A 14510-nucleotide genomic window follows, 5' to 3' on the forward strand; every position below is an offset into this window, starting at 1 on the left:
CAAACTGGATATCTTATCCCCTGGTCAACTCTTAGAATGCAAAACCTACACTGGTGGGCCATAAGCGTTAGTCATTTATTTGAATGTGGTGGAAGAGGGTGCTGCCCATCACATTGACATACAGCACATTTTCACACTCCGATGATCCCTTTGCAAAGGCCTCAATTTTGAGCTGTAATCCTCCCCCTGAGCATATCCTTCACATCTTTGAAAAACTATTTGCACGTTAAACTAAACAGCCAGAATGCGGTTACTTTTCCAAATTAAAATACAAGTCTAACAGAGAGAAATTAACACATTTGGAAAAAACCTTCTGAAGCTATGGGTACATTTTTGAAGACAGGAACGTAAACATTTAATAGAACAATGCCTGGGTGCCAATACCACGAGTAGAGTGGTTTGCAATGAATACCAAGATGTCACCACTTGTCCCAGAGGGGCAGCCCCTACCCATGAAGCCAGGGGGTTAAGACCACTACCCAACAATCCCCCTGGGGGTGGTACTCAGTGGGAGGATCTCATGGGGAGAGATTCCCCCTCTGGGGATCGGGAAGGACGTCTTGGGACAACACGCTCACCCTCCAAACACTTCCTCAGTCGGTGAGGCCCAACTTCTCACCCCTCACTTCCAGAACTCCACCCAACTCCTGTGTTAGGGAGAATTATCAGAAATGTGCTAATTCCCCTTCTAACTTAGAGACCCCCAGCTCTTTTGCGCTGGACTTTAGGACTTTTAATGTTCATCCTGAAGAGCGCATGATACATTTTCCCCCACTCTCGTATTTTTCTTTGATTTGAACACTGTTTTGGTTTTTGGAATCTGAAAAACTCCATAGGCATCATCTGTTTACATTGCGACACAGCACCCTCAGTGCAGTGTCACATCGTAATCCTTTGGATTTCTGCTAAGGTTTAAATACCTTCTCTTGAATAAACGACTGTTTCCAAGAGTAGTGAAGTGAAATTGACTTTACTTAGATTTTTCGCGGTATAGACCCAGCACACACTATCTTACAATAGGGTGCTGGAGGGGTTACTTGGTATCCCCTTTGGCCAGCTTCTCATGTAACATTTTTATGTTACCCTTTCTACAATTAATGGCTGGTGGCAGTGGTTTATTTTTTCATACCATTGTGTGTTTTTACTGCAGGCTGAATCCTCAGTTGCAGTATTGCACCCACGGGTGCCCATTTTGTCAAAATGGCCCCAAGTCTACTTTTTTCACCATTTCTTGTTGGAAATGCCCTTCTTGAGATATACTCTGCGCGCCAAGCCAGGTTTGGCCCTTTTGTTTCGTCTTTGCTGGGATTCACTGGAGAAGCCCGCCTCTGGCTCCAGCGTGTCTGGCAGGGCATGAAGCAAGGGAGGGGTGGGAGGAGGTGCCCGAAACTGTTTAGTCTCAGTTAGGGAGAATTCTCAGAAATGTGCCAATTCCCGCTACCTTAGGGACCACCAGCAACTTTACTGGATTTTGAGGACTTGATATATATTTTTTTTTTTATCTGGAGAGAGTGAAACCCTTTTTCCCTACTTTCTCATGTGTTTTAATGTGATTTTGTACAGGGTTTCTTTTTGTTGTGGAGTCTGACAAACTCCATAGGCATCATCTTTTACATTGCGTCACACAGCACCTTCAGTGTAGTGACACAGGGAAGTCTTTCAGTTCTCCCAAAGGTTTAAATACCTTCTCTGGGATAAACTACGGTTTCCCAGAGCAGTAAAGTGAAATTGACTTTACTTACATTTGTAACTTTCTAGACGCAGCACACACCATCTTGCAATAGGGTGCTGGAGGGGTTAGTTAGTATCCCCTTTGTCTAGCTTCTCATGTAACATTTTTATATGTTACCCTTTCCTCACTGAATGGCTGGTGGCAGTGGCTTATCTTTTACTACCATTATGGGATTTTACCGCGGGCTGCGTTCGCAGCCACGGAGAAGCACCCATGGTTATCATGTTTGTCAAAATGGGCCGGCCTTTTTTTCACCATTTCTTTGTGGCAAGGTCCTTCTTGAGATTTAGTTTGTTTCGTCTTTGGCGGGCTACACAAGTGAAACCCGCCTCTTACTCCAGGGTGTCTGGTGGGGCAGGAAGCAAGGGAGGTGCCCGAAACTCCCTGTGCTTAGTCTCCTAGGAGACAGGAATGCACTCTTAGGTGATTGGCCGGCAAGTACAACCACCCTGCTGGGTGACTGCCAGCTAGGCTGGAATGAATGGGAGCAAGCTGCATAAAAAAGCATAGCTTTTTGGCTTGGAAGGCAGAGTCGACCACAGGACTAAGGAATCTGAAGAAGAACTTTAAGACGAGGTCTACTGCAGCTCCTGGACCGTTGGTTTGCCTGGTGAAGCCCTGCTGCTGTGCTAAAACTCCAAATTCATATCGACAGATGCTCCTGCAAGGACGACTTGATTGGTGGGACCAATCAACTGCAAAGCCACATGGGAATCCCCTCAACGCTTGTCGAGTATCCACTGCAGTCGCTGCTGGAACCGGATAGCCTGGGAGAGGAACACATGGTTGTGCGCGTTGCTTTTAAGCTGGCGAAGAGCTCCAGGAAGGTCTTCCGGACTCCCAGGAACCAGGACTGACTGAGCCCGAGCCCCCTCAACAGAGTACGGGACCCCAGAAGCAAGGAACGCCCATCTCGACAGACAAACCACAGTGTTGATATTTGAGGTAGACGTGGAGCTGAAACACCGAACAGCCACTTGTTTGAAGTTTGCCAGTTGCGAGCAGTGACCGTCCCATTGCGGTTCAAGAGTCCCCAGAAGTCCTCCCTCTTGTCCACACGACTGAGGCCCAGGAACAGCGAGACCTGCGGGGCTGCACAGGAACAGAAGTCATATGCTGCACTTTTTCTTCAACCTAAAAGGTACTGTAAAGTCTAAGAGAACTTGCCTCTTGTTGTGTAGCCACTTGTCCTCGGAGACTTGCTTGGTTGCAGCTTCTTTACTTCACAAGCCTAATCAGCTTATGACCCTACTCTGATTTTCTTCTATTTCTACTCACCTGCAAGAAGTGCTTCAGTTCACCTTGACTTTTGCTAACTTAACATTGGCTGGCCTAGGCTCCCTGAATGACTTCTCTCTGCTGCGTATTCGTTTTGCCTTCCTTACAGGAAAGGGTTAACTGACTTTGCATGGGGGGGTTGTATTGAAAGTACTTAACTGTATGAATACTTGTTTTATTCTGAACTCTTCTCTTTAACATAACTCCTAAGAATATTCTAAATGCAACAGCGATATATTACTGCCAGCAGTACCCTCGTTATTGAAGTCACCTGAGGGTGTAGGTAGTGCCTGTGTGTCATCCCAAATGGGTATTTGCTGATTTAGATAAGAGTGTATTTTTGAAGTATATTTGTGTGGTGTTTTATATTGCTCCCTTCTGAAGAAGGCTTACTCTGACTGATAAATTCATAATTGTTTTATCAAGAAACCTTGTGAGTAGGTGTATTTGAATAATTGCCACTGAATCTCTGGAAATCAGCTCACATTGACCCCTCTTGAGATAAGCCTGGCTGCTCCACACACTACCAACCTGTGTAGTGCAGATTACACCAAAGGTTGGGTTTCTACTGCCAGGAGGTCAGGGTTGTTGTAATGCACCCAAAGGGCACTGCATACAATCTTTGCCTAACAGTCTCATTGGTTACAGGAATGCACCCAAATGTGGGTGGCCAGCTGGCTGTCCTTGGAGGACAGCCACCCTGCTGTGCGAGTGACAGCTAGGCTGTGTATGAATGGAAACAACTTGCATAGATGTTTTGCAAGGAAGGCAGAGTCGACCACTGGACGAAAGAACTGAAGAAAAACTGGAAGAGAAGCTTGCTGCACCTCCCGGACCGTTAGTTTGCCCGGTGAAGCCCTGCTACAGTGCTGAAGCTCCTATTTCGACATCGACTACAGAAACCCGGAAAGGACAACTTCTCCCTTTGGGTTGGTGGGACCAATCGACCCCAAGACGAACTCGACTGAAAACCCTCTCTGCTGGCTGTACTTCCATTGCTGGTGCAGTAACCGAGTGCCAGCGGACAGGAACACCAGAATTGAGTTCATCATTTTTAAGCCGGACCCAGGCTCCAGGAAGATCCTCCAGACTCCCTCGAAGCAGGGCTGACCAAGCCTGAACCACCTCAACAGTGTGCTGGTCCCCAGAAGCAAGGAAAAACCACAAGGTATCCAAGAACCGCAATGGTGCCATTTGCGAGAAGCTGAAACCGTGCTGCTGTCTGAATTGTGCCCATTGCTGCCACTGACCTTCAAAATCGTAGTGAAAGAGTCCCCAGACATCCTCCCTCTTATCCCCACGACTCAGGCCCAGGAACGACAGGATCTGCAGGACCTACAACAGGAACAGAAGCCAGATGGAACAATTTCTTCAGACCTAAGGTACTGTGAACTAAGGAGTACTTGCCTCTTGTTTGTGTAACTTGCTTGCTCTCAGCATTTGCCGCCTTTGCAGAGTTGCTTGCAGCTTTGCCCTTCGCAAGCCTCCCAGCTTGTGGCCCAACATTGATTTTTTCTTTACAACCAAACTCTTTAACTTTGTGCAAGACTTTTACCTAGCTTCAAGAAGTGCCTCAACTCCCCTAGACTTTGCTCAAGTGACATTGGCTGTCCTGGATCCCTGAAGACCCTGCTTACCCTCCGACTTTGTGTTCACGTATTCCTCCAAAAAGTCATACATACCTTACTTATATAGCTGGGAAAGGGTTAATCTACATTTCATTAGGGGGGGTTCAAATGTGCTTACCCATTTGAGAAACATGTTATCCATCGTTTCCTTCCCTAACCTTTTCCTTTTTGCCACAACTTCAGTATTAACATTTAAGTGTGAAAGTGATATATTAATGTCCACAGTGTCCCAACTATTGAAGTCACCTTAAGGTAAAAGAAAATAAGTGTGCCATCCCAAAAAGGGTATCTAATTACTTTAATGAACTGAAGGAGTGTACTTTGAAGTGTATTTTTATTGTTGCCAATTGGTCCGTTCTAAAGAAGGCTTTTTTTAAACTGACATTAATAATTATTCAATCAAGAAACCTTGAATTAAAGGGTTATTTGAATACTTGTCACTGTGAAACTATGTTGCAACCCTACAGCTCACAATGACCCCTCTTGAGATAGGCCTGGCTGCTCAGTCACACTACCAACTTGTGTAGTACAGGCCTATCCCAAATGTTACCTATTGCAGAGAGAGGACAAGGCTGGTGTAGTCTTCCACAGGGTTACTACATACAATCTTGCCCAACATCCTGCATACCCCCTTGTCCCATACCACACACCTCCATATTACACTCTACTATGTATGTTTGTGAGGTTGATAAGGCAGCCGTCACTGAGATGAGGAAGTGTAGGCATGACTGGACTATGACCTCAGTAAGAACTACTGAAACGAGGAGTAGAAGAGCCATAACAAATCCCCATTGGAACCTGAATGAGCGGTCTAGATGTCATCGCAAGCTGCGAGGATGAGAGGTTGCTGTCTGGGACACATGGAGAGGAACCGAGGCGTTCCTACCCGGTCCCGTCGCACGCAGGCCGACTGGAGAGCTGAGGCAACAGGAGCCCTGATGCAGGAAGTCGCAAGACAGTGCGATCGTGCAGAGAAGCGCAGCACGTCCAGAACAAAGTTTTGCTTAGCCGCCACACCTACCTTGGAAGCCATAGGAGAATGAAGCAAACGAAGAGGTCAGAAGTGCCCTAGACTGCTTAATAAGGGACGACAGTGACCCAGAAGGTACATGGGCTGTCGTGGTCAGAGAAGGGGGCAAGAGAAACCTTAAACCAAGGGTCCGGTCCCATATATTACACTGAGGAACACGTTTAAATACCCGGCAGGAGAGTAAACTAGGTCGATGACCGTGAAATACAAAGAGAGCAGGGTCTGGGACCCACACCTTTAGTAGGAGAGCATCAGTAGTCATCTTCTTCGTGATATTACCTGGCAGGGCAGTGAAGCACGTCTGCCAAAACAAAAATAACTAAAGCAACTGTGATAAGGCTCTGGGACTCACATCGACCAGAGTATATGAGAAAGACCAGGGGAAGGGATACAACCCCCCACCCCAACCACCACCCAACCCTCCCTGGGCATTGTGTACTGTGACAAAGCCTAAGAAAGGCCAGGGGAAGGAAGACATGCCCCCTGGCATGTTCAACTGTGAAACTAAAGCCAAGAAACGTGACAAAGCCAGGAAAGGGAGTCATTGCCCCCAGCTTTGTGTGAGGAAAGAGCTTGACCTCTGGAGAAGGGAGGCATTCTCCAGGAACCAAATAGTGAAGAAGCAACTATGGACAACAAGAAATGTTGATGTTTGAACCAGAACTTTACCTTTTGAGTTTGAATGGAGAATTTTACTGCTTTTTTGCCATTTCAACCTGGAACTCTGTTTTGGTCCTTGTAAAGGGATTGAGACATGGGGAAGATAGACATTCCTTCAGGTAAAAATCTCACCTAACAACTGGAACTGTGATCCACGGTACAGAAGAAGGGAGCCTTTCTTCTGGACCAAGAAGATCCACTACCTCTTCGGTTTAGTTGTAAGTGTGAGGGACAGAAGTAGGCTTTTGACACAGGACGGTGGACTATTGACAATTCCCCTAGCATTTTTAGTTGTGGAAGCGGAAACCCCTCTTAGAGTTTGGGAAAGTTAAGTTTTCTCTTTATTTTAATTACTAATCAACGTTTATGCCAACAACCATGCCACTTGCAACAGTCTATTCCTTTGCCACCTTTACAGGTTGACAGGAGAGGATTTAAAAAATGTTTTAAAAGGCTATTTTCCTTGGTAAGTATTTGGCTGAAGTGCAGCTTACCCTGAATGAAAATCTGCAATGTGTATGCTAAGTTTGATTTCGATACATGCCCTCTACTTGTATTCAATAGTTTAAATCTCATTTGGACTTTAAAGTTAGGGGTCTGCAGAGGCTTGGTCACCGACGTTCAGCGGTAGGGATTAAGATTTGATGACAGAAGCCATTACCGCTCCTCAAAATCTAACCAACAATCAATCGATAACTCTATAGAACGAGGAGTGAAATCTGCCAATCCATGGAAGGTGAAAACCGCATATATGACCCATTATGCTTTTAACTAACTTCTTGGTGTTTTCTGGAGCTCCGTTATTTGGATTTGCAAACAGAGTTAATGTGACATGGGCATACATGCCTGAGCAGTAAAAATAGGTAGTGGGAGCGGTCGTCAGACACTTTGGAGTCACGGGTAAAGAGAAAAAAGCAATGGGTCTAAGATTATTATCTTCAGAAAGGACAGGATTTATACCAAATGTATATCTAGCATGTGCACGAGTACAGACACTGGACCAAAATAAATGCATAGACCACCTCTGCTCACATAGTAATAGCATAATGCCACTATATACATACATGCTAGATTTTATTGCAGAAGCGAGAATTCCAAAGACAATCTTGCTAGGAAAAATACTAAAAGCAGTACCTTGAAATAAGCAAGGTAAAATTTGTAAGACAAGGCAGTGGATCTTCAGTGTTACACAAGTGGTCAACAATCCTTGTTATCTCGGGGGATCAAAGGAAATGCAAATGAAAAGGCAATCATAGGTGTAAATCAAAAGAGACGTGTTGCATGCACTAATCAACGTTTTCAGGTAACCAAATAACATCCTTATAATTGTTGGGATTAAACAGGTTACAATAGTCTAAAAACAGGCATTAAAATGTGCACTCGCCACTAGTCAGTGATAATTCTCTCTTGACAAGTAAGAAAAGTGTGTTTTGTGAATGCAGAGAACTAAAGTGGTGAGAGATTTTGTGACTGGCTAGTAGATTGCAACTCGAAACATTTTCCCGTGCTTTGAAATAAAACTGTGTTTAGTACATATCGGACAGTTAGCCCAATTCAACCACAAACTCACCTCGGTAGGAATTTAGCATTGTTTGCTGAGCAAGGTCCCACACTTTTACACTATGAGAAAACAAAAACCAAAAACAAATAAGTTCAGGTTACATCAAAAGCAAAGGAGGAAGCAGAAACAAGTGATCAGATGTATTTGCAACACACCAGAAGTCCTTACTGCCACTCACTGCCTGTGCGCCGGTACCAAGCACACTCACTGTGGTGACAATATCATCGTGCTCGTATCGGCAGAATTTATTCACAATTAAAGACTCGTTTTCGTCAAGTTCCCACAGTTCTACAGCACCTGAAAGACGAGAACAGGTTGTGGGCATGATGGAAGCACATGAGGGTCCACTATGATAAAGAGAAACACATAAAAAGGTGACCCATTACCATTCCCCCCCCCCCCCCCGATTACAAGCAGGTTTGGGAGCATAATTCACAATGGGAATAACAGCACAAAACATAAATGCAACTTTTTTCATGCACCTAGATTGGGAGGTTTAATAAAAACAAGTTGGGTGCTGGGGACAAAAGGACCACGTGTATTTCTTTTCATCATCGACAAAGTACACAGTATTAATGGTCTAAAACCTTTTAAAAATGGTTGAATCCCTTCGAGTAGGCAATAAGAGAAATAAGTCATTGAAGTATACACTTTCTTTGTGCAACGAATTTCCAGGGAAAGCATTATTTAAAATGATTGTAGTCCATCATTCTAGAAGTTTTCTTAACATAATCTGTAGAGCGCATGCTCGAGATAGTTGGAAAGTTCAGATCAAGATGTATGTTGAATAAAGTGCTTTGCTTCCAAAGTCTCACAGGGCTTTTGGGTTAATTCACCAATCAAACTTGTAAGGCCACACAATGACTCAGTCATGTAATGTGCTTCGACCACAAGGCAAATAGGAAAAAGAGCAATCTTAGGACAGTTTTTTTAAAGTCTACCTAAGGGCTTCATAAAACTACATCTGAGGCAATACAGATACTCCGCTCTTAGTAGACGGCTGTATCACCCGAGATATTTGGTAGCATGACAGAGCAGCCAGGTTTATCTTAGGACGGAGAGAGGGCTGCAGGTATTTAAACAAATTGAACTATACATATGGTCCAAAACAAACTGACGTATGTATTCTAAAAATATGGATTCTTTTATATAGATGTAGGCAAAGATAAATTTTCAGAAAGTTAAGTAGTATATTATAAACACAATACTTATGGTATGCAAACCAAAGTAAAGCCTTATTTAGAAGAGCAATCAGCAAGTCAAGGTGAGTCAACCCTAAAACCCATCTAGAATGGCAAAATGCTTTTCTTAGGGTTAAAACCAAATTAGACTTTTAGAAAACATTAAGTAATTCAAGGGCAGCAGACCTTATTGGCCATAACCTACATTGTTATTCAGTTTCAAGAATCGCCTAGTTAGACCAACACTGTTCTAATTATACAACTTCCAACATATGTAACTCATTTCTGTTAGAAGTGGATACAGGGGCACCACTATTACTTTTCAGAACACAGTTCAGAGATAGTAAAATAACTCATACTTTTCAGAGGGGTAGTCAGCTACTCATGGATAAGTAAGAACTTTTAGAAGTGCACTAAAGCAATTCAAGGTAAGCACAACCCAATGTTACACTTGTAAGAATGGCAACAGATATTCAAGGTAAGTAAAGCATATTGTAATATAGACTCCAACACTATTTCTAATATAGGCATAGGCAATTATACCAAGGATACTTTTCATACGTGTGTAATACAATCCAAGGGTAAAACCTCTAGCAGACTTAAGAAAGGCCATCAACAGTTCAAGGTAAGTAAGAACCTATATACTTTTCAGAGGGGCAGAATGCAACTCTAGGATAGGTAAGAACTCCAAGACTATTTTAGAAATGCACTAAGCAGATCAGGGTAAGCAAGACCAATGGTACACTTTTGAAGAGCAGCAGCTATTCAAGCAGAGTACAACCTATTGGTACGATTTTACACTCATTCAGTTAAAGAAATGCCAAAACAGTACTAACTCAATTACTTTCTAAAAGAGTGAAACAGTTCAAAGTAAATAAATAACATACTTTTCAGAGGGGCAACAAGCAACTCAAAAGTAATTTACTTTCTAAGGAATCGAAGGTACCCACTAAGAGATTTACAACAAGTAAGCATTTCCACTTGTGATCTTTTCAAGACAGAGGCTTATACTTTCAAAGGCCTTCCCTATTCTAGGGGGATGGGTTATCTCAATGGTACAAGAGGGACCCTAGTGGTCTAGGAGCCAACAGTAGATAGGTCAGGATGAGGCACAGATGCAGGAATTTCGGAGTTCCAGAGGACTTCCCGTTTAGCAAGTAACAACGAGCTTCAAGCTTAGTAGAAAGTGTTCAGTAACTTCGGAGAAGTCTCCCTAAATGCGTGACAGCATTTGGCCTGGGGGAATGGTATGGGCAAACTCTCAAACACAGGAATCACCCACTCAGCCACATAGGATCGACAAGACTTAAGATAATTAATACACAAGCCAACATAGTACCTCAGCAGAAAAGAGCAGCTTCGGAACGGACACCTTCACAATGCAGCAGCAGAGGACCGGTACCTGAACTCTTGATCGTGGTAACCAAAGAGCAGACAGTGGATGTTAGGACAGGTTTTAAGGGCTTAATAAAAACCATTCAACTGAGGCAGTACAAGACTCCACTCCTAGTATAAGCCTGTACGTCCCGAGTTCAGGGTAGCATAGACAGAGCAGCCAGGCTTATCTTTAGGAAGGAGAGCGGTCTGTAGAATAAGTACAAAGACATTGTAACACAGAAGACCCAAAGAAACACTGAAACGTTGTGTATTGTAAAAAAATAAATAGTTTAAATACAAGTTGGCCCAGTTAACTCTTGGGGGAAAGAAGTACTGTCACAGGTCATACAAGCACATTATAGAAAAATAACACTATGCTTGAAGGTACACAGACCAAAGCATATAACCTAATTCGGAACCCCTAAAAGTAGTTCTAGGGAAGTCAAAACCAATAGTTAGTTTTAGATTACTTTCAGTAATACCAGCGTGGTAGACCCTATCAGTTGTACTGTGACGCGCAGCAAGAAATCACATAGTAAGTCAACTGGACAGTATAATTTTCAGAATAGTGGAAACACATTCTGAAAACAGTAAAAACCTAAAAGAGATTCAGGATAACAGTTATTCTAGCAGAGTTGGACCTATGGTTGTAATATACAATTAGACTTACTTTTCAGCTCACAGAATCGCAGTCTGTTAGGGAGAATTCTGAGAAATGTGCCAATTCTCTCTACCTTAGAGTCCCCCAGCAACTTTGCAGGATTTTGAGGACTTACATTTTTTTCCTGGAGAGAGCGAGACCCTTTTTCCACACTCTCTCATGTATTTTAATGTGATTTCTGAGCTTTGCGTTTCTTTCTCTTTCTGTTATGGAGCATGACAAACTCCATAGGCATTATCTTTTACACTGTGTCACACAGCACCATCAGTGCAGTGGCACATGGAAGTTTTTCAGATTTCCCATGGTTTAACTACCTTCTCTGGGATGAACTACTTTTTCCCAGAGCAGTAAAGTGAAATTGACTTTACTTACATTTGTAACTTTCTAGACCCAGCACACACTATCTTACAATAGGATGCTGGAGGGGTTACCTATCCCATTTGCCTAGCTTTTCAGGCATTTTTATGTTACCCTTTCCTCACTGAATGGCTGGTGGCAGTGGTTTCGTTTTTCTACCATGGTGTGCATTTACCGCAGGCTGCGTTCACAGCTGCAGTAAAGCACAGTTGTCAAAAAACGGCCACGGTCTTCTTTTTTCGCCATTTCTTTGTGGCAAGGTCCTTCTTGAGATTTACTCTGCACGCCAAACCAGGTTTGGTCCCTTTGTTCGTTTTGCCTTTGGCTAGATTCACAAGTGAAGCCCGCCTCTGGCTCCAGGGTATCTGGGGTAAGCAGGAAGTGAGGGAGGTGCCCAAAACTCTGTGCTTAGTCTCCTAGGAGACCCAAATGCACTCTGTGATGATTGGCCGGCTGACTGTCCGGCAAAGACAGCCACCCTGCTGGGTAAGTGACAGCTAGGCTGGAATTGAAGGGAGAGAACTGTATAAAAGGTGAGTCTTTTGGCTTGGAAGGCAGAGTCGACCACTGGATGAAGGAACTGAAGAAGAACTTGAAGGACGCCTGCTGCAACTCCTGGACCGTTGGTTTGACCGGTGAAGCCCTGCTGCAGTGCCGGAACGCCAGGTTCGCATCGACAGAGAAGCCCCTGCAATGACGACTTCTCCCCTTCAGTTGGTGGGACCAATCAACTCCAAAGTAAGCGACCTGGACATCCATCTCGGAGCTGGTTGAATTTCCACAGAGTTGCTGCTGGAAGCCGTAGAGCCAGGGAGAGGAACACCAGTTTGTGTGCGTTGCTTTTAAGCTGGCGAGAGCTCCAGGAAGATCCTCCGGACTCCCAGGAACCAGAACTGACCAAGCCCGAGCCCCCTCAACAGAGCGCAGGACCTCAGATGCAAGGAAAGTCCATCTCAACAGCCAGGAAACTTGGCATTGCTACTTACGGTAGGCGCGAGGAGCTGAAACACTGAACAGCCACTGAAAGTGAAGTTTGCCCGTTGCGTGTTTTGACCGTCCCAGTGCAGTGCAGGAGTCCCCCGATGTCCAGGAACAGTGGGATCTGCAGAGCTGCACAGGAACAGGAGTCATCTGCTGCATCTTTTAAATTTTTTTATTTTAGTTTAAATTATATACAAAGTACTACATAATAAACATGTAATATATACAATAGTATAATGAAAACGGGGGTAGGAATGCGCTTGACACTGTTAAACTAAAGTAAATCAACAGTCTTGCTGAATACAATGTTTTTAATAATAAAGCTTTCTTTGAAGAACAGCCGACACGTGTTTCGACACTTAGGTCGTTTTCAAGGCACACATAAATTTATCCTGGTATATATGTTTCTCACTCGATATATCGAGCTATATAATTCAGTCGGCCAATACGGCAACTAGTACCTTGTTCTTTTGCATTTCGCCATATTTCCCAAGTGATGGGAACTTTTTCAATATTTTGATCCGGATATAACCAGCTAATTGATGATCTTTAGTTTTGTGTGCCTTGAAAACGACCTAAGTGTCGAAACACGTGTCGGCTGTTCTTCAAAGAAAGCTTTATTATTAAAAACATTGTATTCAGCAAGACTGTTGATTTACTTTAGTTTAACAGTGTCAAGCGCATTCCTACCCCCGTTTTCATTATACTATTGTTAATTGTTGCCAGCCTTTGTGGATGGGTTGGTGGGTACGGAATTGCTGCTAGAGACGCCTTTTCTGAATATAGTAGTGATAAATAGCGCACAAGTATTCTGTTTGTGACTCCACACATTTTCTTGTCAATGTAATATATACACTCAATATTGTAATGCAATAATACAATAAAACAAATCCATCTCTCATTAACCTACTCCAAAGTTCACATTTACAATCAGTTATCTAGTACATGTAAGGAATTTACCCCATATCTTTTCAAGCAATGCCATTTTGCTTTCTCTATGGTAAAGAACTCTTTTCATGTCTGCCATATCATGCATTTCTGTAAGCCATACTGCAATGTCTACAGAATCTGGCGTCTTCCATCCTCTCAGAATTGTCTTTTTACATACCATAGCGCGAAAATCAATTTTTTCTGACTAGTGGTCAGATCCTCCACCATCAAATCACTACCCAATATTAGAGTCTTGAAATCATATTGTAATCTTTCACCTATAACCGCCTCACAGATATTATCAAACTCCAACCAAAATCCTCTCACTCGTGTGCAATCCCATAACATATGTTCTAGCGTTCCGGATTCCTTTATACAAGCCCAGCAATCCGAGTTGGCACTCATGCCTATCCTTTGCAATCTCTCTTTTGTCCAAAACACCCAGTTTAAAATCTTGATTTGTCTTGATCTCTCTGTTAACCCCAAGGAGCACAGTTTAACCTTTTCACACATAGGAGACCATTCAATCTCGCCTTCAATTCTCCTGTTCCATTCCCCTCTCAATAAATCATTTCCTCTGTATGCAGCCACAACCATTCCATACACATGGCTAGCTAAAACACCCTCTCCTGGTTTTGGAGTTCGTCTAAGCAATTCCAAATTCAATCCATCTTTTACTTCTACCTCCCCAATAGGTTTCTTAATTTTCCGATAGTCGGATCTACTAAAATTTGAAATATTAAAAGGTAGATTGAATTTCCTTCGCAGTCATTCAACGCCCATCCTTGTACAAGCCTCCAATCCATTGCACACCGCAAAGGACCCACCACTCATGCAAGAAAATTACCTTTCCTTCTATTTTTATTTTCGGATTCATCCAGATTGAGGCCCCTGGTTCTCTTAAAGCTTCAATACCAAGGTAACTATTCAGTTTTTCCCGCATGTGCTCCTTATACTCCTCGCTATAGGATCTTTTAGGCCACCTATTCTAGGTAGGTACCGTCGTCAGCATTGCTCTTGGAGCGAGTGGTCTGTGAAAACTGGTTTCAGCAAGAACCCAATCATCTGGCACAGTTTCCCAAAAGTCGGCCAGGAATTGAAGAAAAAGCCAAATGGTATGCTCTGAGGTTTGGT

At 43.4% G+C, this 14510-nt stretch overlaps 1 protein-coding gene across 1 annotated transcript in view; it reads right to left on the reverse strand.

The window, feature by feature from the left end:
• WDR77 (WD repeat domain 77) overlaps positions 1–14510 on the reverse strand; it is a 178119-nt gene that overhangs the window by 130577 nt on the left and 33032 nt on the right. Inside the window, exons 3-4 of the mRNA XM_069633296.1 lie at positions 8045–8186; positions 7899–7948 (exon numbers count right to left, since the gene is read on the reverse strand). Coding sequence (XP_069489397.1) covers positions 7899–7948; positions 8045–8186 — 192 coding nt within the window. The remainder of the gene's footprint in view (positions 1–7898; positions 7949–8044; positions 8187–14510) is intronic.

This window comes from Ambystoma mexicanum, chromosome 13 (assembly GCF_040938575.1).
Source record: "Ambystoma mexicanum isolate Mex_15411 chromosome 13, UKY_AmexF1_1, whole genome shotgun sequence".
In the NCBI taxonomy this organism is placed as follows: Eukaryota; Metazoa; Chordata; class Amphibia; order Caudata; family Ambystomatidae; genus Ambystoma; species Ambystoma mexicanum.